This window comes from Microtus oregoni, unplaced genomic scaffold, assembly GCF_018167655.1.
Source record: "Microtus oregoni isolate MIOR12 unplaced genomic scaffold, Mior012 000115F_ref0000277, whole genome shotgun sequence".
In the NCBI taxonomy this organism is placed as follows: Eukaryota; Metazoa; Chordata; class Mammalia; order Rodentia; family Cricetidae; genus Microtus; species Microtus oregoni.
Genome location: NW_024544744.1, coordinates 1485917 through 1510379, shown reverse-complemented (window position 1 = coordinate 1510379; position 24463 = coordinate 1485917). Strand labels below are relative to the sequence as shown.

The following is a 24463-nucleotide window of genomic DNA, read 5'->3' as shown; positions in this document are numbered from 1 at the left end:
AATTGTCAGCACCACCACTAGTAGCCTTATAGCACCAAATGGCAAGGAACAGATTTTTAGATCCACGGCTTTTTCGGTCATTTTGCACCTTGGTTCTCCCTACACATGAAACATGGTCTTACCTAGACTGCCACCCGTCTCAAGCAAATGCTGTCCTTCAATGACACCATGCCTTTTGATTACCCAGAAGCAAGCTACTATCGTCTCAGCCGGTGTAGAGAGCTCCTAAACAGTACCTTGTCTCCGACGAGCATTGAGTTTCCTAAAGCAGGTTCCTTCCACGAGGCGGTTCAGGCGCTGCTGTTTGATCAGCTCTAAGATTTCTGGCTGGATCTTCTCCTTTAGTTCCCTATTGGAGGACAAACACATCACATTCCACACCGCACCTAGAGAAACAGTCCCCGGTGGGTAGCACTGAGGGCTGATGGGCAGGGAGCCTGAGTGCCTGCTTTCAGGAACACCCTAGGACCTCACCAACTGGCACTTTAGAGAATCATTTAGAGATTTTTCTAAGTGCTGTTGGGAAAAATCTAGGCCAGGGTTCCCGGGAGAAACAACACTATCGAGACTCTGACATTTACAGACTGTCCACAAAAGTAACAGCCAATTTTGTGATTTTTTTTTTCTCTAGAACAAAGCCGTCTGAGAAATCCCTTCTTTTACAAAGTCACAGATACAGCTTAGGCAAAACCCCAAGGAAATAAATTCCGTAGTTTCTCCCGTGTTGCAAAAAGCAAAACCAAAAAACCTACATCAATTTTGGGATGTGACCAAGTATGAATATTGGGTGATCATGCAATTGCTACATCCCATACCTATCTACATCCTAAACAAGGACCACCTTTTATTTTCTATTCCATCTGTCACAAATGAGAACCATAAGACTGTCCTATATTCCAGCCCACAGAGACTGGGATAATGATGGAATAAATTGGTATTATTTGTAACTCATCTCAGGACAATAGACTGTCGTTCACTTTTAGATGAACCATGCTGCAAAGACTCCACGATAGAGTGCAATGGTTTTCTAAACATTCAAGGAACTTTTACGCCACTATGAAGTTTTATTAGCATTCTGGCATCTGAGGCTAGTAAAGTCAGAATATTCTAGTCAAAGTTGTACAGGGAGCCACAGAGCTGAGCCCTCAGAGACCTGTTGAGAGTACCGTCTATAACAGAAGTCAGGAAACTTGGGTCCAGTTGAGGCTGTGTCTGTGACTCTTGTTTCACAGGGCTCAGTTGAGTCCCAGTTTCCTAACTGGGAAGGGATTAGAACTCTGCCTGAGGAAATGCTATGGCTCCCGAAGGAGACAAGGCTAGCAGAAGTCTAGAAACACTGGCTGGCCAGGGAGGCATGACTGAATTTACCTTGGTGATCACTTTCTTTGGCCCAGCTAAACACTCCAAATGATCACTATGACCTGACTTAAGGCTCAATGGTCAGCTTTGATCTCAAGTCCGCCCTTGCTCTGGCCCTGGACAGGACACTTGTTCTCAGCTGCTCTGGTTTGCAGGTGGGCAAGGCACTTGTGATTGGCAAGTACCCAGAAGACTAGTCGTGCATTGTGTAATTACACCTCACCTGATTTCACTTCTCGCAGACTAAAATACATTTGGAGGATGAGTATTAAGGTCAACTTTTCCACCCTACAGATGAGGAAACTCCTCAGGAAGGTTAAGTTTAGAGCATAGACTCCAATCTTATGCTAATGTGAACAAAAAATACATGGAAAACCTGTCTCAAAAAGAAAAGTGAGTCTTTAAAAAGATCAGTGAGTAGGGCAGGGCAGATGGCTCAGCAGTTGTGAACACTTGTTGCTTTTGCAGAGGACCCAGGTTTGGTTCCCAGCACCCACCTGGTGACTCACAACTCTGTATAATTCCAGTTCCAGAGATCTGGTGCCCTCTTCTGGCCACGGTGGGCAGCAGGTATGCATATGGTGCATATACGCACATGCAGGCAAAACAAATTATATAGAAAATAACTAAATGAAAACTTTTTCTTAAAAAAGAAAAAAGTAACATAAAAAGGATTCAGGCATCTAACAAGATGCTTTTGTACTGCACTAATAGGACAGTCAAACTTAAATTTCAATTTGATATAATCACTGGATAGAGTTGTAGGAGATAGTCTGATTAGGTTAGTTGAAGTGGGTGGACCTGCCTACTCTGGCCGGTACCCTCCCCTGGGGTGAGATTCTAGATTGTCTATTAAAAAACGTGAGCTCTGCACCAGCGTTCTTCATTCTCTGCCAAGCTTCCATTGCTGTAACTTTCCGGACACGCTGTTCATTATCCTCGAACCATGAGCAAACGAAGCCCTTTTCCCCTTAAGTTGCTTCTGTCAGAACATCCTGTCAAAGCCACAGGAGACGTCACCCGATAGCTGTGCACATCTGAGGCTGAGATGGCCTTGAGGGCCTGTGCGATATGGCAATGCTACACACTAATGATACAGCGTGCAGAATCTGCAAGGCCTTCCTTCCGTGCACAGGCATCTGAGGTCTCAGCTCAGGATTTCAGATCACTATAACTCTACCAGTTCTCATCTTCTATAAATGAATCAAGCTTTGATGAGCCCTGAAATGGAGAAGAGGCTGAGCACTGCATGGGCAGCTGCTCACAGCAATAAATTATTGCTTCTGTTTTCTACATCTGGGTAATCGGGCAAAGAAGAAAAGATAATCTCTGGGGAGAGGAAGGGAGGAAGAGGTTTGGAACTCAACAATTTTGAGGATAGTTTTGATAGGTTAGGCTTAAGGTATTAAAATGCAGAGATGAGAATCATGAAGAGGAAATTTTGAGAAATTCTAATGGATGTTTCATGATGATTTGGGTAAAATTTGGATATACTTATCATCACACATGTCTTGACCAAATCCATTAGATGTATTAAAAGAAGTGAATCTTTTTTTCTCCACGAGAATTTATACAAGAGTCTGTCTCCCTTCTTAATGAAATTCTGAAGACTCCAAACATGATTGGACAAAGGGAAATTAAAAAACCTTTTCAATACTATTTTTTGACTTCTTCTGTTTCCTTGCAACTAGACTTGGCTGTCATGTATTCATGACACCAAGAAATCCCAGACACCCTTACAATGTGTTTCTGTGACTGAGACATGACCTCTTAGGCATGCCAGGTAAGAAGACTCTAGCTGTAACCCTGCTCTGAAATATCTGACTTGTAGTCACTGAGGCTGGGGCCATGGGTTCACTGGCTGACATGTAAATGAAGGAGAAAGCTCAAAGGAGGGATGGTAAGTGAGTTTGTGCAAAACAGTTCAGTCTAGTACACTGGTTCTCGACCTTCTCATGCTGCGACCCTTACCACAGTTCCTCCTGTGATAGAACCCAAAATCATAAAATTATTTTCATTGCTATTTCATAACTGTAACTTTACAACTGTTATGAATTGTAAATAGCTGATATTTCTGATGATCTTAGGCAACCCCTGTGAGAGGGGTAGCAACTCACAGGGTGAGGACTGCTGGTCTAGTACCTTACTCCGGAAAACAATACCAATCCAGGCTCAGCAAGGCCAGTGCAGTACACAGAAGACATTCAGAACCTCTAGACTGAAGTCACCTCTTAGCCTGGAGTCTACCCAGCTGAGTCACCACTCCCCATTGGTTTGGCAAATATTCTCTATAAAGCATCAGATAGTAAATGTTTTAGGCTTTGTGGGCTTCTAGACTTACAAAAAACTCAATGAATGTGACTTAATTTTAATAAAATTCATTTGCAGAAATCAGGAGTGGGAAGATTTGGTTCAAAAACTACTACTCAAGAACCTCTAAACTGGGAGGGCCCTCCAGACGCTTCAGACTGAGTGACAACGGCACTTCCATGGAAACGGATCTTTTGCTGTCTCAGTTCTGGAGAATCTCAGGGCCCATTCCCTGGACTTCTGTTCCTTAACTAAACAGACCCGTGGCTTTCATTACCATTTTCATTCTGCCAGCTCTCGAATTTGTATTTCCAACCTAGACCCACCTGCTGACCTCCAAACTCACCTGCCTGGCCGCCTCGCTGGGCATCCCATAGCCTGGCATATTCAGAGCTGAACTCCTGAGCCCTGGCCCACATCACTGCACCCCAAAGTGCTGCCCTTTAGTTGTTTGGGTCCCACATCCAGAGCCCATCTTGATTCTTCTCTTTATACAAGTACAACTACAGCCAATCCACCAGGAAATATCATCTCCTCTTCTCTCCAAAATATAATTAATGTAGAGCAAAAACTAATCTTCTTATCTCTTGCTTAAATTATTAAAATAGCCTCCTAACTGGCCTTCTTGCTTCCAAATGTGCCTCCTTAGAGTGTTTCCAACACAGAGCTCCATGCTAGCCATCCCTGAAACCCCGAATGGCTTCCACCAAAGCCCCAGGTTCTAGATATCGTCCTAGGGTCACTTCCTGTTGCTGCTGTCCTCACTTGTTCTGATGCTGCCACTTTACCTCCTGGTTAACTGAAAACTCATATCTACTGTGACCGCAGGATGCTTTCACAAGTAATCCTTCCTGCTTGGAGTGCCCTTTACCCAAATATCTACACGGCATGCTCTCTGAATCCCTAATACAAGCTTCCTTCATATGTCATCATTATAACTAAAGGTATCTACTTTTACCATCTTTAAAAATATACTTTATTTCATTTATTGTGCCCTATGGAGACATTCTATCACCACTTAACTTTCTGTCACCTTACATATACTATATATATAATCATGCATGTATATTATCTATTTTCCCCCTCTAAGATTTAACACCACAAGGGTTAGGGTTATATATGTTCTATTCATTGCTAAATCATAAGCGTAAAGAACAATGACCAGCTTGTATCAGACATTGATAAATATTTGTCAGATGTTTGAACACTGAACATGGTATACCTATATAGACAAACCTACTGGAATAGGCTTTGAGTGCAGCAGTAGGCTGGCGGGCTGGTCTTTAGGAAAGCTGCCGCTGGTAATATGTGTGTATCAGCTTTGTTTCTCACTCTTTAAGAAAACATTTTCTTTTTCATTTATTTTTCTTGTACATTCTTAGACAATGTGGGAAATATACAAATACACCAGCATCAGGGTTCCCATTTCGTATACCACTAAAGGCACAACTTGTTACGTTCTGCGTTTTGTAATAAGAGTGATCATTTATTCAGTGCACATCATAAGCTGAGCATGCGCTGATTGGTTTCCTACACTATTGTTTTGGACCCTTGTAGCAGCTTAATGTTGTGAGGGCTTTCACTGTTTTCATTCCCCAGAGCAGGGAAACGCAGGCTTAGAAGGGACGATGCGACTTCTGCAGAAGGCACATCTGCAAAGGGCTGCACTGAAATTAGAACTGGTCTCAGAACTCCAGCTGCAGCACATTTTCCCTGCCTGTGTTACTGCTTTGCTGTTGTCTCTTCTCCTCTTCCAACTAAATGACCCACTTCTGGACTGTTTAAGCTGTTTATCTCTGTTAGCCTGTACCAATAACGAGGATGAACTTATCTTCTCTGTCAAGTGGCAAATCAAAAGCATGCCCTCTCTGAAATCGTTCATCAGAACCAGGACGTAAGCCAGGGCTGCTGTTCCCCAAACATATCTATCTTCACGTGGTGCTAACTTTTTCCTTCTTGGGATACATCACCATTTTTATCAAATGCAGTTGATGAAGTTTGCGCCAGCTGAGGTTTGCCACTGTGCGATGTGTGATATGCAGGCGGTTGTGGGAGGGAGAGAGTGCTACGGAGTTGGAGAAGCTAGAAAGCCAGTGGAAGGCCACGTGATCAGCTGCAGCCAGGTTGCTGACCTTGTTTGCTGAGTAAAAGGTTTGAACCAGGCAGCCTTAATAGTTACTTCTAGCTCTCCCACTCAGGCATCTTAACCACTGAGCTCGAATAGATGCAGTTCCTGGGTCTTTTTCAAAATCTAGATGTGCTTCCTGTAACTGAATACCGAGCAGTCTGAGATGAGTCCTCCCCACCCCCCAACTTTTTAAGATTGGATACTGAAGCACCTAATGCTTCTCAGCACCTTGGGATGGGCCTACCATGGAGGGATTGCCTATTATTTGTTAAGCTAATAAAACAAAGAAAAAATAAGCATGCACGATCCTCCTCTTGGATGACTTTGCTTATCATGAGTCACGCTGGCAACACTTCCACTTCGACCACTCCCACAATGAGCTCCCGTCTAGAAGATCACAGTAACAGACAAAGCAGATACCCAGTGGACAGACCATATCCTGCTTCCTGCCTGCTGGTTTCAGGGGGTGCGGCTACAGGCTGGCCCATCACCTGTCACCTCCTTGTTTAAACCTAAGGGTCCTCGTGTCTCGTTTTCACAGTTATATATACACCAAAATTCCTGTGAGGCCTGGTGCTTTCTAGTCTCCTGGACAAGAGTGTTGCCAAAGTCACACCCGTGCAGGCATAGTCTTTCCACTGGCATTGTGTCTCCCCACTCAAGAAACATCAAGGCGAGAGTTTCTTGTAATAAAGGAAAAGGAAACTCCAGCACGGTGGCAGAGTCTTGCAAGTAAAGAAAGAAAGGCAGAGTAGGGTAGCATCCACCCTGGGCAGGGCTGAGAATGACATTCTCCCCTGGGACAGTCACGGCCAAGCACTGATTTAGAGTCACTTGCTTTGCTGGAATGGCAGCAATTTAGAACCACTTGGCCTTCACTTAATCGACTCTCCAATCCTCCATTTAGGTTTTAAGAATTGTCAAAAGCATAATAAAGCGTCCTTCTGTTTGCACATTTGTTGGGACTGCTGACTTAAAATCCAGCGTTTTGTGAAGGTGGGGCCTAAAAGGGTGAGGTGCCACACTTCCTCCTCATAGATGAGAAATGGCTTCTCCCGGGCGCTAGCTGGTTGCTGCAACGACTCTGTTTTGGTATTTCTAACTATGACTATCTCCTGGCTGACAATCAAAAAAAAAAAAAAATCCCAGCTGGGTCTGTTATAAAAGCCATTATTAGACGTATTACGGTATGTCTTAGGGTTTAGAGTGATGTGAACTCAGTCCCCTAGAAGCATTTTCTGTCCCCTGCGGATGAACTTCATGCCCACTGAAGTCTATAGCTTTAATGCAGTTTCTGGTGGTGTTTGGAAGCAAATCGTCCGTGTCACCACCTGGCTTTTCTAACCTGCTTAACTTACTTTCAGCATTGCACAAGCAGAACCAGTCTGATGAAGCAGTAGCTGGGAGTTAAGGAGTTTCCAGGCCAGGTTCTTTCCTAGGCTACTTCCACCTCTTTGGGAATAACACGTGTGCCTACCTCAAGGATGTGAGGAAATGAACTAGAATAAAGCATACTTTGTGAATTGTCATCCATTAAAAAGTATCATGTATATAGAATCCAAAAACACAGAGAGAGACACACACAGAAAGAGAGAGAGAGAGAGAGAGAGAGAGAGAGAGAGAGAGAGAGAGAGAGAGAGGAAATAGTAGTAGATAATGAATACGAAATCCCAGAAGTCGCTGCTGGTCTTTTGATTACAGAGTAGGAATGAATAACTGGCAAGTCTCTTCCCTGCTTCCCACCTTACTCCTGTGTCCTTTTCTATAAAATATAAAAGCGATGAATCTAATCTGGTTCTTAGCAGAGAAAAACAGGTCAGGTCTCAGAAGAGATGATGCGAGCAAAGGAATTCTTGTTTCCCAGATTCAGAGCATTATAGGGATGGAGGTGTGTGAGGCTTTGAAAGGGTTGCCAGTGACATTTAATGCAAAGCCCTGTAAAGAGGCCCTGCTGTTTCCCCACTTGGAGCCCATTGGCTTACAGTCATAAAGGTGACAGGGGATGCTTGGAGGCCAATCGCTGGCCATCCCCTAAGGATACAGTGGGCTCGTCCCTTACCTCTACAGCTCTCACTGGAACTTATGCTATCTCAGGATTCTCAAGGCTTTAATGATTGGTGAGCCTCTCTCTGGATAGCATAACACTTGCAACTCAAAGGTGTGACATACAGTTTCATACGAGAAAGCAGAAGACATCCCCTATACACACATCATTGTTTAGATTCTAAATGTGGAAGAAGTCAAGTGTATTTTAGCTACAGATCCTGAGGGATCATCTGAAACAGCTGCCCCCACTCCACAAGTCCCAATCCAGGTAGTTACCAAAAGGCATCCCTTACGGGCTATCATTTTGGAAGGTCTTTTGCTGACTCAATGAGCTCGCCACTAGTCCTGCAGTTACATCACGAGATCACTAGGGGTCAGTAGCAGTAATGGAGGACAGAGGTGGGTAACTCACAAAATCGGGCGAGACTGGAAATCTTCCTGGTTCATCCTCTCAGACTGGCGGATTTTCAGGATTTCAGTGTAGCTCAGGTTCTGCAGTTTGCTCTTGAACTGGTCCAGGGAGCTAGGCTTGGTTGTCAGCGCTCTCATAACCTGCTCCTTCACCACCTGCATTACCTGTCAAAGAAAGGAAGGTCATTATACTCCCAGGCTAAACTTTCCATCTCAGAAAAGACTCCATGTCAAAAGCTCCTTACTCCTCCCCCCCCCACGCCCCGTGCACAGTGTGACCTCTAGACCAAGTCTTGAGTGTGCTTTCCTAAAAGATAGACTTCCTTTATGTAAAGTTCTATTTTCTCTTCCGCTGTGGGAACCACACGGAAGAAAATGGACTGGCTGGGTTGGAGAGACAGGCGGGGGAGCGTGCCTATTTGCTCTCTATATTATGTGACAGGACTGACACAACACTATAAACAGTACAAACACAAGAGTCAGAAAGGAGCAAAGGCCAAACCACAGCTAGAAGTCTGCATATTAATCGCTTCTTCCAGGAGAAAATTGCTGTGATACAATTAACTGTGAGGTTTGGTTGGCACCGATGCAAATGGATGTGTATAGATACCCACACCTCCCAGACCTCTTCCCCATGTTGTTAGGGCCTGAGTGTTCACACAGGTTATGCAATTGGAAGTGGGCATGTACTCTTTCTCTTTGAGTCAGCAACTAGACAGAGGGTTCGTTATATTAAAGCAGACATACAACATTGGAAACTTCAAGAAAAAAAATCATGGTAATTTATCCCTCTGGACAGGTCTAGTTCACAAGAGGCCATTAACCATTGCCTCTATTAACACAGATTCATCTTCAACAAAATACATAAAGCAAAAAAAAAAAAAGTCAGAGGATCCAAAGAGATCCAAAGGGCTTGTAATCTTACTGCTGCCCTTCATCCTCCGTTACAAATGAGAGCAAATGTTACTTTATACTGAGTATGTGCTAAGTCCCTGATGCCTTGAGAGACACTTTATACGGGTGTGTGCCACATCTCTTCCTTTACCCACTTAAATCTACAAGCAAATATTACCAGCACTTCAACTCTGCAAAGACACTTAAGCTGCAGAACATTAAGAAACGAGTTTAACATTAATCACATACCAATCACAGAAGCTTGGTATGTAGAAGAGCTGAAATTTGGTCTCAAGTTTGTAAACACTTTACCACTTCAGAGGCTACCCTTCCTTCCTTAGAGCTGGTTAGGAATTTAAAAAAATATTTAAAAAACTAAATATGTGTGTCTACTTTATGATGAATATGGTACTAAGTACTTTGTTATGCACCATCTCATTTATTCCTCCCTCCAATAGAAAAGAATAGGACATGAGTACTGTACACACAAAGGAACAGGAAAAATTGATGACTTGCAAGACATACACATCTAGAAGCATCCCAAGGGAGCAAGCATGGTGGCTATACTACAGACTTGATGTTGAACAAATAGCACTCAGATACAGACTCTGCCTTCTGGGAACTAACAGTCTAATGAGAGATAGGGACAAGGCCCAAGATCATCAAGGAGGAATTGTGGAAAGGATGGATAGTGAGGCTGTGTTGGCAGGAAGAGACATTTCATTCCAGACACTGTTGATATCATCTTTAGAGGAAGAATGGGTGATCTACTGGTGTACACTCAGACAAAGGACCCGGAACACCTCCACACATCAGCAGTTCTGAACCTGGGCTACAACTAAATCAGAACCAACTATCAAAGCATCACGTCGTGCTCCAAGGATAATGAGATAGGACACGTTCCAGATGACCTTTAGCTGCGTCTGCTTTTCTACTCAGGCAAGATTGTTAATTTGGGATGCTTGACAAGTTTTGAAATTCTAAACATTTCATGCCGTGAAGCATGATCAATGGCTAAATTTGGTCAGGACTGAATTATTGTGCTTTGCTCCCAGGGGCGACCCTCTCTCCATTTTGGAGCCTTGGAGTGCAGCCAGGGCGGGTAACAGTTTCCCGTGTTATTTGCTCTTCTGGTGGATGGTTGGATGTGCAAGAGAGAAAAAGGTATAAGGATTAAAATAAAGAAGTGATATTTTAAAAAGGACCAGAACAAAACTCAGAGTATAAAGCTGGCTACATTCCCCTTACTTTATAAATGAAAAACGAGAAGTTCAGAGAGTGAGGTGATTTGCCCCCTGCATGTTATTTAAGGAGGTATCCCAAGAGATGGCAATTTCCATATTATAGCTGCCTAGATCATGTGGTCCAAACTGACCAATCAGCAACCTTGTTCAGATTGTTCCAATTTAACCTGAGATACAGTCAAAGCCTCAATTTAGAGGATGATGGGAGATAGAGAGAATACAATACAATCAGGCAAAGACAGAAATGAGAGGGCGGGATCAATGGTCAATGGTGGCTATCTTTCTTCAACTAGAATGACACCCTCCCTTTACATCTTGGTATTTCGGTACATGAATCAAATTCTACTTTCTTAAGTTGATATGAATGGGATTCTTGCCACCTGCAACAAGACTCCCCAAAAATATCTAGGGAAGTCTAAAAAGAATACCATCCTGTGGGTCTGAGATAGCCCAGACAGAAGGAGAAAGAGAGAAGATGAAGAGAGTTGATGATACTACTTTAAAATAGGAAGATAGTTAGGCTGGAGAAATTAATTACTCAGTGATTAAGAACAATGGCTGCTCTTCCATGGGATTAGATTTGATTCCCAGCACCTACATGGTGACACACAACCATCTGTGACCCCAGCTCTAAGGAACCTAATGTTCTTTGGATTCTGTGGGCACCAGCCATACAAGTGGTACATGAACATACTTGCAGGCAAAACCCCCATATGCATGAAGTAAAATTAAAATACAAAGAAAGAAATTGACTCTTAAATTCAACTTCCAATATATGCCATTGTTGAATTCTTGCTCGGAAACAATAATGGTCTCTTACCATACTCATGGACACGCTCTTAGTCATATCTGATGCCTAGAGTATCATTAATACCCTGGTGCAAGACTACTGACCCCACTGGATGGAAGAGTATCTAGCATAAAAGCCCCTTAAATGCTCCTTTCAATTTGATAAAAAAAAAAAAAAAGCATAGAACTTTTCCTAAAAGGAGGCGGGTTGACTGCAGCCCTGCAGCCCTGCAACCCTGCAGCCAGGAGGGAGAAAAGCAGCGGGTAGGAAGCTCACATCAGCAGCTGGCAGTCCACTTTCGCTTTGTGCTGGCCTTAGCGAGTTCTACTCTTCCTCTTTATGCCAAGAGAAGAAGAGGCCACAGGTGGCTTTCCGTTTGTTTTCTGTAAGATGACAAATAACAAGCAAACACCTCTCTGGGCCTTTGTAAATTAGTCTCTAGCTTCTGTAGTTTTTAATAATTAATGGTGTGAATTCTCAACGTGTCACGTATAAAGTAGGACATTTTCAGTCACCATTGTTGACTGTGTCTTCTTTGGAAAACATGGCACGGCTTGCGAGTTATTTGAAAAACCTTCAGATGATACGGCAGAGGTTTGAGCAAGTGAATGGTGAAATATTTTACCTAGGGTGCCAACACTGCCACAGACACTAAAGGGAACACACTCTTGGAATCTACACTTGCTGTAGGCATTGGTCCAGCATTCATGCGATGTCTGCAGTACGCAGGTAGTAGAGTATGGGAAGTTTTCCGAGCACATGCTGTGCTCTGTGAGGCCTTATGGAATAAAAGTGGGGGATTCCCATAAGACATCTGTACTTCCCATGGAGAGAAGCTTTGGCTGCTTGGAAGACTGTTTAAAACACTGAACCAATGAGGGTTCCCTGACCTGTGGGAAGCCCAAGGACTGCCCACCTCTATCCAGGTCTCATAAGGTGAGCATCCAAACTGCCTAGGCTCCCACAAAGCCAGTACGTGCAGTAGGATCAAAAACCCACTGCGATTGTTCTTGAATTCTCAGTATTCCTCATTGTCTGCTATGTTCAGCTAGGCCGGATTTATCCCATGCTTTTTCAGACCTAGGCCAGCTGGCCTTGGTGAGTTCCCAATAGAACATCCCCATTGTCTTAGTGTGTGGGTGCACCCCTCGTGGTCTGAGTTCCTTGATGAGGGAGGGGGACTTGATCGGGGGAGGGGGAGGGAAATGGGAAGCAGTTGCGGGGACGAGGCAGAAATCCTTAATAAATAAATATATTTAACAAAAATAAAAAAAAACAATCTAAAAGTAAATAAAAAAAAAGAAGAAGAAAAAAAAATAAAACACTGAACCAGACAGGCCTTGGGTCAGTCAGTCTGACTACTGTTCATTAAAATATGGGTACTACTCCAAGAACTCCCTGTGTTCTAACCTAGTATCCCCAGGCCTTGTCTTTCTGTCTACAACCTTCATATATCATCAGTCACTCTTTCGCCCATCAAATATTTTTTAAGCACCCTCTCAGGGCAAGGCGCCGAGGGACAGAGGGAGCCTTGTGCTAAATGAGCTCTCAGACTGCACTGGCCTCCTGGAAGAGACAGAGTGATGTCACAGCACAGCGAGGGCCCACACATTCATTCCACGAACACCAAGCCGATCTCAAGTGAGGTCAGCACAAGGACAGGACACTAGGCCTTCAGCTATGGACTGAGAGGAGGCCACATGCAGACACGCTGTGGTAAAGGGAGGCCATTCTTGAGAGGAACAGCATGAGTGAAGCTTTGAAGGCAAAGGCAGCACTGCTGGAGGTGGAGAAGCGGGTGCAGTAGTCTCCTTGGCAGTTTGCTAAGCAGTCCTAAGAGAGGAAAAGCAGTGGTTCAGAGCCAGTGTTCACTGCAGAGTCTGGCTCCACCACCACCAGCAGCTGGACTGGACAAAGGACTTAGCCTCTCTGAATCTGTCTCCTTATCTCTTCAGCGGAGATATCACCTGTCTTAGCTATCATTGCTGTGATGAAACACTATGACCAAAGCAGCTTGAGGAGGGAATGGTTTTTCTGGCTTATGCTTCTACATCCCTGTTCATCACTGAATGAAGACAGGACAGGAACTCAAACAGGGAAGGGACCTGGAGGCAGGAGCTGATGCAGAGGCCACGGAGGGGTGCTGCTTACTGGCTTGCTCTCCCTGACTTGCTCAACCTGTTTTCTTATAGAACTCAGGAGTATCAGCCCCACCTGGACTAGACTGGGTCCTCCCCTATCAACCACTAACTAAGAAAAGGCGCTGCAGGTGTGCCTTTAGCCCAATGTTATAGAGGAATTTTCTCTATTGTGGTTCCCTCCTCCCCGGTGACTCCAGCTTGTGTTAAGTTGACATAAAGCTAGGCAGTGCATCATCTGTGGTCAGATTTAAAAGATGCTGAACACTGAGGGCGGTATATTATGGGGCTCCCTCTTTGTTAAAATGTGAAAGATAGCTTGCCTAGAAAATCTAATCTCCCTTCCAGCCTCCGGGCATGCACACCTCACGTGACGACTGTAAGCATTCCCAGCACTTAGAGGGCAGCTCAGGATTACGTTCAGGCTGCTCTGTACAGAACTGGTTCTGACAGATTCCACAGGGTATTTTCACTAAACAGTGTGCCCACTCTCATCTTCTGCGCTTTCAAGGTTTTAGGTTTTTTTTTTTTCACTCTTCTTCTATCCATACTGCCCTGGCATGAGCACCATATTCCTCTGGCATGAGGCCTGGCTGTGCAGGCTTACTGTAGATAAAGAGGGCCGCTCTGAAGTCACAGGGGCCTCTCACAATTTCACTGTCTCTGCAATTACAGCAGATGTATCAGAAACATTTCCTCCACTGATAAATGCAAAAATATTTTTCTCCATCTCACGAAGGATATGATTTCCTTTGGCAGCATTAACCACACTCTGTCTCTGTTTCTCCACTGTGGTCCTCACGGTGCTCTGAAACCCCTGCCTTTACCATATCTGTCTGAAGGAGCAAAACCTTCTGTAACCCAAAACCTGTCTGGGTTTGATGTGGGCAGTGAGGTCCTTGTTCCTCTTTCTCTTTTTTCATCACTTCATAGTCTAATAAGTAATTGGCATCTATGTAGGTGGCACATTCTGTCAAAGAGCTAAGGATCATGAGCTGAGAAAATGACCAGTTTTCTGGAGACTAAGTCTTCCCGATGGCTTTACTATTTTTCAGTTAGAGTTCTGAGATCTCATTCATCCACAAGCAGAGGCCTGTTCTCTAGGGACCACACACCTGTACTCACGACTGTCAAGTAACCTCGATGGTGAATTCTGAACAGAGGATCACGAAACATGGAACCATTAGAGCTTAGGAGGCTCCAGGCTTATTAAAGCTGGACGTTTGCTCTGGGACCAAAACTGTCAAGTGTAGTGTGGTGAGATGTTGACTCTGCCTCCTGCTAACATCACATCACTTGTACCAGCCCCTCCTAGCACCACTGTCCCCATACCTGTCCTGGTTTGTCCAGTAGGCTTTGAGCTTCAACTTCGTCCTTCCCAGCCTCTCTTCTTAACTGCCACCTCCTTTCAAAATGCAAAGCCAGGACAGAAATCTCAAGGTCCAAATCAGGAGCAGAAGGAGACGGAGCATGAGCAAGGAACTCAGGACCGTGAGGGGTGCACCCACACACTGAGAGAATGGGGATGTTCTATCAGGAACTCACCAAGGCCAGCTGGCCTAGGTCTGAAAAAGCATGGGATAAATCCGGACTAGCTGAACATAGTGGACAAGGAGGAATACTGAGAACTCAAGAACAATGGCAATGGTTTTTTGATCCTACTGCACGTACTGGCTTTGGGGGAGCCTAGGCAGTTTGAATGCTCACCTTACTAGACCTGGATAGAGGTGGGCGGTCCTTGAGCTTCCCACAGGTCAGGGAACCCTGATTGCTCTTGGAGCAGATAAGGGAGGGGGACTTGATCGGGGGAGGGGGAGGGAAATGGGAAGCGGTTGCAGGGAGGAGGCAGAAATCCTTAATAAATAAATAAATTAAAAAAAAATGCAAAGCCAGGTCAATCCTCTGACTAAAAACTAGAGTGACTGAGCACTGCCTCTGGGGTATTACTAGTGTATATTACTGGCTGTCATAGTTAGTGTTGATTATCAAGTGGACGGAGGTCTAGAATCACCAGGGAGATGGCCTTTCGGGCCTGTCTTTGGGGGATTATCTTGATTATTTTAATTAAGGTGGGATGACCTATCCATGAGGGTGGCACTAAAGACCTAGGCAGAATATTCTGGACTGTGTAAGAGCGGAGAAAACTAGCTGAGCACTTGCATGCAGACACTGTTGCTCTCTGTTTCTGAATATGGGTGTAATGTGCCCCGTCCTAGCGTACCTGTGACTTTTGGGGTCTGATGGGCTGCAGCTTGGCTCTGGGAGCCAAAATAAACCTTTCTGCCCTAAATCTCTTTGGTTGCAGAACCGTACAGAAAGACACTAAGACACTTTCCACCATCCCCTACAGCGCACTGTTTTCCTTGAGCCCGGCTCTTGAACTCCATGACATCACCACACCAAGAACCCCTCAGCACCTTGACTTTCACTCTTTTGCTTTCCTGACTTCTCTCTTTCCTCCTGCCATGGGGAACCTCCTTTTAATATCTGCTCTTCTTTTAGGTTCTGCCTTCAAAGACAGCATGTCTGATAGGCCTGCCCTCCTCCCACAAACTGAGATCCACGCCTACATTTCCCCATCGTGGTACTGCTTGTAACACAATGGAAAGCCCTTGTCTCCTTGGCTTACTACCCTCCAGAACCTGTGCATCCCAGTCCTGCAGTAGCAACTGGGGAAAACATCTGTTTTTATTTATGTCTCAAAGGCTCATCGTGTGGTCAAAAGAGCGAATCAGCCTCTAAAGTTAGGAGTTTCTAACCTTCACCGAAAAAATGGAGTTTAGGGTGATTTTTGTCTGACTCAGCCCTTGACTTTGCTTCTAGAATGTATCCCAGAAGTGAGTTCTATTTCTCCAGTTCCTTCAAGGATGCCAGTGTCCAGCCGGGGCTGAGGAAGGCAGCCTTGAGAAAAGAGGGTGCAAAAAAAATAGGCAAGAGGTCTGCCATGGCAGGGAAGGCTGGCAGGGCTGCTCCTGCCCTCAGCATGCCTGTCTCCTGGGGCTTGTGGATGCCATCTGAGGACTTACCTACCAGTCCCCTAAAATGTGGATGCATCAGTGTTCTTGTCAAGGGTAGTCAGGTACCAAGAGCAATCAGCTATACCCAGGGAACTGGCTGCTCCTAGCCTCTTTGGGCAGGTTTCTCAGATGCCACTTTCAGTGGGATCATATCCTGTTTCCTGTGATGTCTCTCTCAACAGTAGCTATAGAGATCATGTTGAAGTTATCTGGCTATTTCAATCAAGGGTGTTTTAAATAAGGGCAGCCAATACTTTCCCAAGAAAGCGTTGGGCAGCAATCAGGGTTAGCACCCCAAAATTCTTGATTAGAGCAGGACAGCCATGTGTGTTTGTTAACCCTGAGCAGGGAAGCTTGTGACTGGCAGAGTCCAGGCAGGGCTCAGGGAGGGCAAGTGAGGGAGTATTAAAGGTGATTTTTCAAGTGTCCCCTGGGAACAAAGCAGATGGTGTCTACACTGAGAAAGGAAGAAGCTATTCAGCTCTTCCCCTGACTCTGCTTTTGTGCTTCTTCTAAAGCAGGGCAGCTTCAAGCATCCTGCCCATACAATCATTGTCCGGACAGAGATCTCGGAAGACCTTGGTGTTAGCCCCAAAAATAGCTCGTTATATAATGGCTGACCCTGCAGTGCCACGCAGCTGGCGATACAGAGTTCCGAGACCAAGGTGGGTAACATTGACAGCTGCTCCGCTCTTCCTGAGAAAGCCTTTTAATTTGAGGTTTAAGGCATTTTTATGGCCGGTAAAAATAGTAAACCTTTCAACCAGTGATTCATGCAAAAATCAATCAGCGCGAGGTTCACAGAAGAGCAGCAAACAGGGAAGCACAGCTCCTCCCCGCCCTCGCCCTCGGCCTCTGCAGGAAGCCCATCCACAGCAGTCGCAGGACAGGGGAGGTGGGAACCACAGCCTTCTGGTTGCAGCTTGTCTTTGAGCCCAGTGAGAGCAGGGAGCAAGTAGCTGTGTGACAAAGCTCTCTGCCCCACTGAAACAGGGAGCCAAATTAACACGGGCAATCAGGCTAAATTTGCTGGTTAGCTAATTGACGGCCCCAGTGGGCAGCAGAAACCTGTTTTCACCAGCATCTGATAGAATCGGCCTCGGGCAAAGAGGGATCTGTACCAATCACGTTAGAGGGTGCCTTTTAGACCACAGCTTTAAATAAACTAACAGGTAAAGCAAAGCAGTCAAAGCCTATGAGTGTGTGTGGAGAGGGTAGGGGGTTCTTGTAGATTTTCCACTACTGGGATTGGGGAAAAAGGGCAGAATATTTTTAGTAAGTACACTACATTTAAGTCCTCTAATGCCTGCTCACAACTCTCATCCACACACGGTCAGCACGGGGCCAAAGCAGTCTTCACAAAGCTTTCCGAATTTTTACAAAGCACACTCCCAGCTGGAAAGTCTGCTGACAGAGAGCTGCTGGGGGATGGGGGCTGGGGACTGGGGGTTGGGGACTGGGGGCTGGGGGTTGGGGACTGGGGGCTGGGGACTAGGGGCTGGGGGCTGGAGGCTGGGAGCTGGGGACTGGGGGCTGTTCTCTTTTAACTAAGGCTGCCTGATGATGGGGAAGGAGAAACAATGAGCTGGATTTGCTGAGATCCCTCAAGTTAGGAGAGGAAATTAACTGAAGTGGATTTTCCTTTTTGATTTTTATGTGCATGGGTGCATGGTGTGTGTGTGTGTGTGTGTGTGTGTGTGTGTGTGTGTGTGTGTGCACGTGGAGACCAGAGGTCACTGTCAGGTGTTCTCCTCAGTCTCTCTCCATGTTATTTGTTGAAACCTGTTTCTCCCTGAACCCAGCATTGAAGACTAGCCTACCCTGGCTGGCTAGTTATTTCCAGGAATCCGCTTGTGTCTGTCCCTACCCCCAGCCTTGGAGCCACCCACAAGGGTTGTTACATCCGGCTTCTTTTCCATGGGTGTTGGGGATTCAGGATCTCATGCTTGCTCAAGAGGCGTTTTCGTCCTGCCTCACCATCATCTCCTCAACTGCTCTTTGCACACAGTTGTGGGCTCTAAATACAAGATGATTAGAAACAACTAAGAAGTCATCCACCTCCCCCTTTGGCTGGGGAATACACTGTATGCACGATGCCCCTCTCAACATTACAGCTGTGGGCAGAACATCCAAGATCCACCGCTCCTTTCTTCACTTCCTTCTCAAGACCTGGAAAGGGAGTTAATGGCCACGGTGCTGCTCGCTCCTTTTGTATGTCTCCACAGCTGAAGGCTGGGGCTTCACTCAATTCATCTTTAGGCTCCTGACATCTTGTTGTCAATTTTATGAACATTTGTGGAGTGAACGGAGGAGAAGTAGAACACAGTGGGCGCAGCTAAAACAGCCTCCCATGACGCTGGGATTCGTCACCATTAACGAGTAAATGAAGTGTCTCTGGTCTCATTTTGAGGGTTAAAGCTGAAACTGTGCTACTTTAAAGCTCTCGGCCTGCTTTGAACTCACTATTAAATAGTGACAAATGAAACGGGACAACCTGCCCCACTGGAAGGGAGATTCAATACACTTTAAAAGCAGCCTGCTTAGACACGAACACGGGGGAAATGGAGTAGGAAAGAAAATGTCTGGCTTCACAAAGAGGCCAAGGCAAGGCTGCAGAGCAGAGGACACTGAATGGCTGCCCCAGCATCCTCCAGAAGGAGCTGGCATCCAACATGAGGATGCTCCTCTGCAGACAGATGGGTGGTGGATGAGGGGCCCACTGGTCAGTATTCAGCTACACATATATTCACCCTCAGTGTCTGTGAGTGATTGTTTCCAGGCCCCTTGTGGATACTCAGATCTGAGAATCTGCGTCTCTTACATAAGATGGCAGAGTTTTTGCAAACGCCTACCTGTATATTCCCCTATACTGTAACTCACTTGCAAATGAGTACCTAATACAACATGAGTGCTGTTCAGTAGCTGCCCTGACAAACTGTTTATGGGACGCTGTATGTACTCTGCAAAGAGACAACCCCAACCCCAAATATTTTTGATTCCTTTGGGGATGACACATAGTGGACATGGGAAGCTGGCTGTCCTCACTATCCATCTCTAAATACTCCATCCCCCCATTTCAGAAAACATGAGGCTGGTTGCAAAATAGTAAATGCTCTAGTCTTAGTTGGAACATTGAGAACACCATGATGTGTGATTCAATTTGCAAATCCAGCTGCTTCATCCTAAGAATAAATATACTTTGGTTTTCTAAAGTTTATCTAATAATAAGTCTTGCTTCCTGGGATTGGTGTTATGTGATTTGTCTGTTAGGTGGTTGTCTGGTGGTGCCTGCTGGGAAGAGATGCTCAAGAGGCAAGGCAAGAGAGCACATGTGTGAGGCGAGCCTGGGCCATGGAGGTAGAGCAACCAAGAGGACAAGCTGGAGGAGAATAATGTGATACTTATGTATGAAGTTCTCAAAAACAAACCTTTTAAAAAGAAATTTTGGAAATACAATCAATCCTGCCTCTGCTCCGCTAAGTTTTCTTATGCACCAAACACACGCTCAGCACTGGTTGAGGTACTGGCCATGTCAAGAACTGGATCTAGTGCCCACTCAGCAGGAGAAACCTGAGTGGAGAAGACGGTGCATAAACTAGGCGCAGGGACTTCAGAAAGTGCTACTGCGGATATGGATTCTTCATATAATTTAGAGGAAGGGAAATCAAAGTCAATTAAGCTAACATTGACTTCCTCACCAAGAAGAGTTCCATTCTTACCCCAGGTTTTGCCAACTGCACTTCTCAGAGGACCCTGAGACGATTTATTCACTGCTCGTCTCTCCAGTAGGACCTTGACAGCTTCACAGGCAGAGACGATAGCCCTTTTTTTATCACCGCTGAATTTTAAAATCCCTCCCACCTAGAAAAATTCCCCCTTGGTCCAGTACATTGAAGGTCAACTGGATGATTTTTCTAGAGTTACATGAAAAAAAAAATTGATTTCTGGCCAGTCTTTGTGAAGGCCACGGACAAATCTCTGTGATAGTCTTAAGCAGGAGGGAAGAAGGTTAATAGCAGGAGCAGTGATAGATTGACTCTGGTAAGCACACGGCCACACTGGCATCTTGCTGTATTTCTCCCAGATGGTTGGAATGGAGACATCTCATAAATCCCTAGGCCTTTTCTTTGCTTTTGCAGGTTATTATAGTGTCCCAGGGCAGAAGAACATTCTGCAAAGTAAAGTAATAGTGAGCCATTTATTATGTTTAAAGGAGAGCCTGCCATCCATTACAGCCACAGTGCGCAGACAATTAAAGTGGCGGAAGTGATTGTGGAAAACGTGCTGTTACTTGGTGTCTGAACTCAAGGAGCACGTGGAGAGCTGAAATGGCTGTGTTCTCTTGGCTCGGTATTATACCACTCACAGCTAGGAAGCACACTGTCCCTGTGACTTCCAAAAATCCACTGGGTCTGCCATGGTTTCCCCTCAAAAGCAGTTGCTCTTTTTGTTGGTGCATCCAAATCAAGGAACAGACCTGATGGCAATTATGTGACATGTACACCAGCATTCTTCTTTACCATGCCAGTGGTAGACATCAGTCACCGACGTCTCCACTTTTTCCTGTTGAACTAGGATGCTGTGTGTTGTATTCAGCAACTGAATCTCATGCACAAAGTCAAAACACTGGTTAATCTTAATGAACAGGACTGATCCATAACTTTGGATCAAATTTTCTTCAAGTTCCAATCTCTACTAACTAAAATATCTTATTGATTAGTTAAAAATTATTAGAGCATGAGCTTGTATGCATTTTTATATGCTCATGAATATTGGTTGTTTGGTCTAATAACTAAGCAGTTATTAGCATGTTACATTAGTACAATCTTGGTCACTAAAGCTAACATACACATCTCTGGAAATGGTACAATATTTGGGGTAAAGAACACTCATAGTTCACATAACCAAGTAATCAGGAGAGGAAGAGGAATACCCCTGAATGAACAAAACCATGAGCAGACATTAGGCCAAATTATAGACCTTCTAAAACCTAGAACAACTATCTTTATATTTAAAAGTTCAACATTTTATAATGCTAGAAAAAAAATAGAGGATATGTAAATTCTAAGAAATGGTCATAGGATTATAATTAGAGTGAAATTAAGTTTTTAAACATATATATATTTTTATACCAAAGATGGTCTTGCTCCCTGTTCACTAAAAGACAGCTGGAATTTGAGGTTTCACAAAATAAAAAGAAAGTAAAGAAAAAGAGGAAAAAAATCCAACATCCTCTACAAAAGAAAAATTAATAAATAAATGAATATCAGAAATGAAAACCACCAAATAAAATGATTAGCTCCAAAAGGATATAACCCATAGAGAGTCTAGCTGCTCCTATGCTGCTTGAGAAGGACCGTGTGTGAGACAGGGTCTTGGAAAGCTGTGTCTCCCAGTGGTACCACAGCCGCCTTAGTGTAAGTACATTTGAGGATGTTCACAAAATGATAGGATCACCTAACTGCTTTCTCGGCAGTCATATCCTTGCTGCTCATCAACACGTTACTCAAGAATCCATGTCGTGATAAATTTTGTTATGTTTTAAAGAAGAACAGTATCAAAGAAAGATGTTTTGTAAAAAGGCACACATCATGTAAAATGACAACTAGAGCAAGCTTTAGGAATAAATGCATGTCAAGCTACACTATGGCAGCTCTAAATTCTTTTCCTTCTTTGTATTTGTTCTTTGGTAATTTTGCACATGCTATAATGCATCTTGGTCACATCTGTGTCAACTCCTCTCCCCTCCTCCTTAATACAAACCTAAGCCAAGTATGTATCTTTGCTTGGACCTTGTTATGTATTTCATTCTTAACTAGAAAATACACGTTTACACTGAGAGCAAATTCAATATCTACCCTTCTCTTCTATGTAACTTGACAATTATGTATATGCAAAGCACTTTGTGTTTTGTGTGTGAGGGTTGCACATGTACAGATGTACATATGTGCTGAAAGTGTTTGTGCACGGTGAGAGGAGAACATGGGTGTCTCGCTCTGTCACCCTCCACTTTATTCCCTTGAGACGGGTTCTCTCATTGAACCTGAACGAAGGTTGATAGTCAGCAAGATCCATGAATCCTCCTGTCTCTGCCCATTCCCCAGCACTGGGGTTATAGGTGTGCAAGCAGCCACACCTAGATTTTTGCAGTAGGTGACTGGGATTAAACTCAAGTCCTCATGTGTACACACCAAGAGATCTTATCCACCAAGCCAACTTCCCAGCTCACAAACAAGACAAAACCAAACCAACCAACCAAACAAACAAAAGCCTTCTTTGCCACTGGTAACAGCACAATGACTGCTAACATTTACAGGCACCCACTCAACATACCCGTATACATAATCTGCACATGTAAGTGCATATCTTCATTATGATCCTCCCAAGTAGGAGGATTTTCCTCAGTTCTAGAAACAAAGCTTGGGTGGTAGCAGGGAACTCAACTGAATCCTGTGAAGCCTGTGTCTTAAACTGTTACAGTATAAATGTTGAGCTTCAGTTGATATTGGAATACTAGAGTTGAAAGAAAAATCTGTTTCACTTTAACTTACAGTTAACAAATGCCTCTGTACTAAGTACAAGATTAGAGAGCAATACTGTAGCACAATTGACAAAAACCCGGAGACAGACATTGGGGTTCAAGCTGAAGACCAGAAAAGCAAAACAGCCAAGCCATTAGAGAAGGCTTACCTCTACCAAGGCTGAGTGACTGCAGACTGAACCCTGTTTCCTCCTGTCTTATATTTTCCTTTAGTGTTGGGATTAAAAGTGTGTGACTCCCTAGTACTGGGATTAAAGGCGTGAGCTACCACTACCAAATCTGTTTCTGCATTGATCCTGTATAGCCCAGGGTAGCCTTGATCTCACAGAGATCTGCCTCTGTCCCTCAAATCCTGGGATTAATTGTGTGTGACACCACTGCCTGACCTCTCGTGGCTTAGTTTTACCCTCTGATCTTCAGGCAAGCTTTATTTACTAAAACATAAATATAATATCCCTATATCATACACATCAAACAAGCTGGGTGGTGGTGGCCTCTGAGTTCAAGGTCCTGGTGAGTTCCAGGGCAGCCAGAACCACACAGAGAAACCCTGGCCCAAAGCAACAACACACCAAACAAAAAAAGTAGCCATCATAAATAAAAGTCACACAACAGGATATTTTACTTTTGCCATTATTGTAAAGGCAGGCTCTTGGGATAAGCATGAGTATTTGACAAGAAAAAAAAATTACAATTCAAGGTTTTTGTTTGGGGGTGTATGGGCAAACATGATTCCTACTTTGCAAAATGGTGTCTGCTGTTCCAATGTGCAGAACTACCCCTCCCAAAGTGCATACCTGAGTACCCTCAGGAAGGGAAAGGGATGCCAAGCACAGAGGCGATGTGCTCTGGGACTACCATAGTGCTGAAGAGCTGCTAGCTAGTAGTAACCCATTTCTCTACTGATGTTGGGGGGCATGTTTCAAAGTGCTTGCTGGTATTTGAAATCTCATTCTATTAAAGGGACTTTTTTTCATTTATCTTTGTTATATATACAATGTCTCCCCCCCCCCCAAGGATTTAATCTAAATGAGTAACTATGCTTCCCCAAAGCAGACTGAGGCCTCCAGAATGTTCAGGAAACATTGGAAAGCAGCACAAATATTCAATATTAGTAATAAATGAAAGCATGAGCTAGGAAACCAACAAGTGGAGAAATGAATGGGAGAGGGATGTAGAGTTGACGAGCGATGGGTGTCTCAACCTATTTAATTGCCTTTCTGCATGAACATTCTAGACATGGGGAAGGACACAAGTCACAGACAACTGTATCATATGCATAGATGCATGTGTATCTCTAATAAGTTGAGAATCCTGCATTTTGGGGCAGATTGCTAATTTAACATCAGGAGTCAGGCTGCAGCAACTGAGAGACAGAATTCTGTTACTTACTCAAAATCACATTCTAGAAAGTAGAAAAGCCTTGATGTGAACCTAAAGTTTACAACCTGCATGGTTCTTATTGTCTGCTGTGCAGGCACTGATGCAGAATGATCATGTGCTCTGTGGGTCAGAGGAGGAGCCTCGCCCAGTTGGACTCTCCAGAAAAGCGCTGTGAGGTTCCTGAAGCTGGGTCAGTCTTACT

At 44.5% G+C, this 24463-nt stretch overlaps 1 protein-coding gene across 5 annotated transcripts in view; it reads right to left on the bottom strand.

Annotated features, from left to right (window-relative positions):
• The window catches only part of Elmo1 (engulfment and cell motility 1), a 535377-nt gene that overhangs the window by 39574 nt on the left and 471340 nt on the right, over positions 1 to 24463 (bottom strand). For all 5 annotated transcript variants that reach the window (XM_041645693.1, XM_041645696.1, XM_041645694.1 and 2 more), the window contains 2 exons: positions 8256 to 8419; positions 237 to 349 (listed from right to left, as the gene is read on the bottom strand). In XM_041645693.1, the coding sequence (XP_041501627.1) occupies positions 237 to 349; positions 8256 to 8419 (277 nt within the window). The remainder of the gene's footprint in view (positions 1 to 236; positions 350 to 8255; positions 8420 to 24463) is intronic.